The sequence below is a fragment of the Seriola lalandi genome, unplaced genomic scaffold (genome assembly GCF_002814215.2).
Source record: "Seriola lalandi dorsalis isolate HSWRI2012SDOR001 ecotype SW California unplaced genomic scaffold, Sedor1 jcf7180001973887, whole genome shotgun sequence".
Classification (NCBI taxonomy): Eukaryota; Metazoa; Chordata; class Actinopteri; order Carangiformes; family Carangidae; genus Seriola; species Seriola lalandi.
This window is the reverse complement of record NW_019444553.1, coordinates 1-1,892: the sequence shown is the minus strand read 5'-3', so window position 1 is coordinate 1,892 and position 1,892 is coordinate 1. Positions and strand designations below refer to the sequence as shown.

General features: G+C 45.4%; 1 protein-coding gene across 1 annotated transcript; it reads right to left on the bottom strand.

The window, feature by feature from the left end:
• Positions 1 to 185: 185 nt before the first annotated feature.
• LOC111653095 (rho-related GTP-binding protein RhoB) lies at positions 186 to 1,413 on the bottom strand. The gene has a single exon (XM_023403559.2). It carries the CDS (start codon positions 1,252 to 1,254, stop codon positions 664 to 666), a length of 591 nt encoding a protein of 196 aa, XP_023259327.1. The 5' UTR covers positions 1,255 to 1,413; the 3' UTR covers positions 186 to 663.
• Between the last annotated feature and the right edge of the window lie 479 nt (positions 1,414 to 1,892).

Here is a 1,892-nt window from a genome sequence, read left to right as displayed (position 1 = left end):
CTGTAAACTTAAGCTAAGGTTAATTCCAAAATGGCATCAAACATCAGAAGGAACTATACAGAACACCACGGCTATCCTTACACTGAAGGGTGTATAAAACGTTCTGTGAATTACTGTAGTTTGCAGATGCTGTGCAATTTCTCAAAAGAATACAGCCATTTTACAATACAAAGTGGACATAAATAACAAGTGCAATTTTTTTTACTGCTTTGCTTATTACAAAGTATAACATTGGCAGTAAGGCAGTGGCCTAAGCAAACACTGTGAAACACAAAAAGTGAGCAAGTGAAATCTTGACTCGAAAGCAGGCCTTGTCCACATAAGAGACAGGGGTCCAGGCGTCCATTGAAATGTTTGTGGTTTGTCCTTTTTACCCCTCCACCAGTCAGACTGGGATCATGTGACCCACAAAGAACATGCTGTAACCAGTGCATTTCACACACACACACACACACACAGACACACGGACACACACAACGATATCAGATGATTATCGAGTGTGTTCAAAACAACTTCTTTGCAGTCCTTCGTTCTGGTTCAGCCAAGGTCGTCTGATCAAAAGGGAGTATCCAAACCATGGTCACTGCCCATACATGTTCAGACACAGATCCCAGCGGCGGTAACGTCTTGTCTGCACCTCATGGTTCGCCAGACAGAATCGATTCACATCAAAACACAGCATTTGAGACAACCACCTGGGGGTGTTGTTCGTTTTTGTAACGCTGCCCGTGTTGCAGTCTCGAATACTTCCCAGATCCCCTCCTTGGTTTTGGCAGAGCACTCCAAATAGTCATATGCGCCAATGCGCATGGCCATGGCCCGGCCATCCTCTGTTTTCACTGGCTCCAGCTTCAACCGGGACAGCTCGTTCCTTACGTTCTCGTCGTTGCGCAGATCCTTCTTGTTGGCCACTAATATAATTGGTACATTAGGACAAAAGTGTTTGACTTCAGGGACCCACTTTTCAGGGATGTTTTCCAATGAGTCCGGGCTGTCTACGGAGAAGCACATCAGAATGACATCAGTGTCCGGGTAGGAGAGGGGGCGCAGCCGGTCATAGTCCTCCTGTCCAGCGGTGTCCCACAGAGCTAGCTGGACTTGCTTGTTGTCCACTTCTATGTCCGCCACATATGTCTCAAACACAGTCGGAACATACACCTCAGGAAACTCATCTTTGCTGAATACAATCAGTAGACATGTTTTCCCACATGCGCCGTCCCCCACCACGACAAGTTTCTTGCGTATGTCTGCCATCCCTTCCTTTTTCCTAGCTCTAGCTCAGACGTAGCGTCCAAAACACATATATGCCCGCTGTGTCCGCTCCCACTATTTAAATGCTCTAAATGAGAAAGGACAGCCTTCTCCAGTAAGTCGTTCTCGTCTCCTAACTCCACAACCTATACCAGTACCCGCTGCTCTTTATAAAGCACAGGGTGGTTTCCTAAATATAGCAACCCAATCGGAAATAGGGAGGTGAGATCACAGTTTGTAAAGGAGGAGGTGATTGGATCTCATCAGTTTTCCCTTGTACAGAGGAGGGTCATGGACCACGAGGACCCACCCGATCCAGGATCAGCCAGAATCACCCAAATCTAACTGCATGATCATGCATTACGCGACATTTTTTTGTAATTCGTATTTAAAGCGACTTCTATTATAAACTCATCGTCATTATAAACTCATCGTCATTAAAAACACAATGCCACACCAGGGACATTGTTTTAGCCTTTTGTTACTTTTGTTACCGACTCAACCTTTTCCGCAAAATTAAATTAGACTGTCCAATAAACATCCATTCAAACAACTTACTTCAGGGGGTATCCAGCAGCAGCGTGAGTGCACATTTCGGGGGAAAGGATATGATACAGTGCTAATTCATAATGTGATGGATG

What these genes read in the sequence shown, in the direction of transcription:
- LOC111653095 (XM_023403559.2), bottom strand. Translation starts at nt 1,254, where the DNA reads ATGGCAGACATACGCAAGAAACTTGTCGTGGTGGGGGACGGCGCATGT.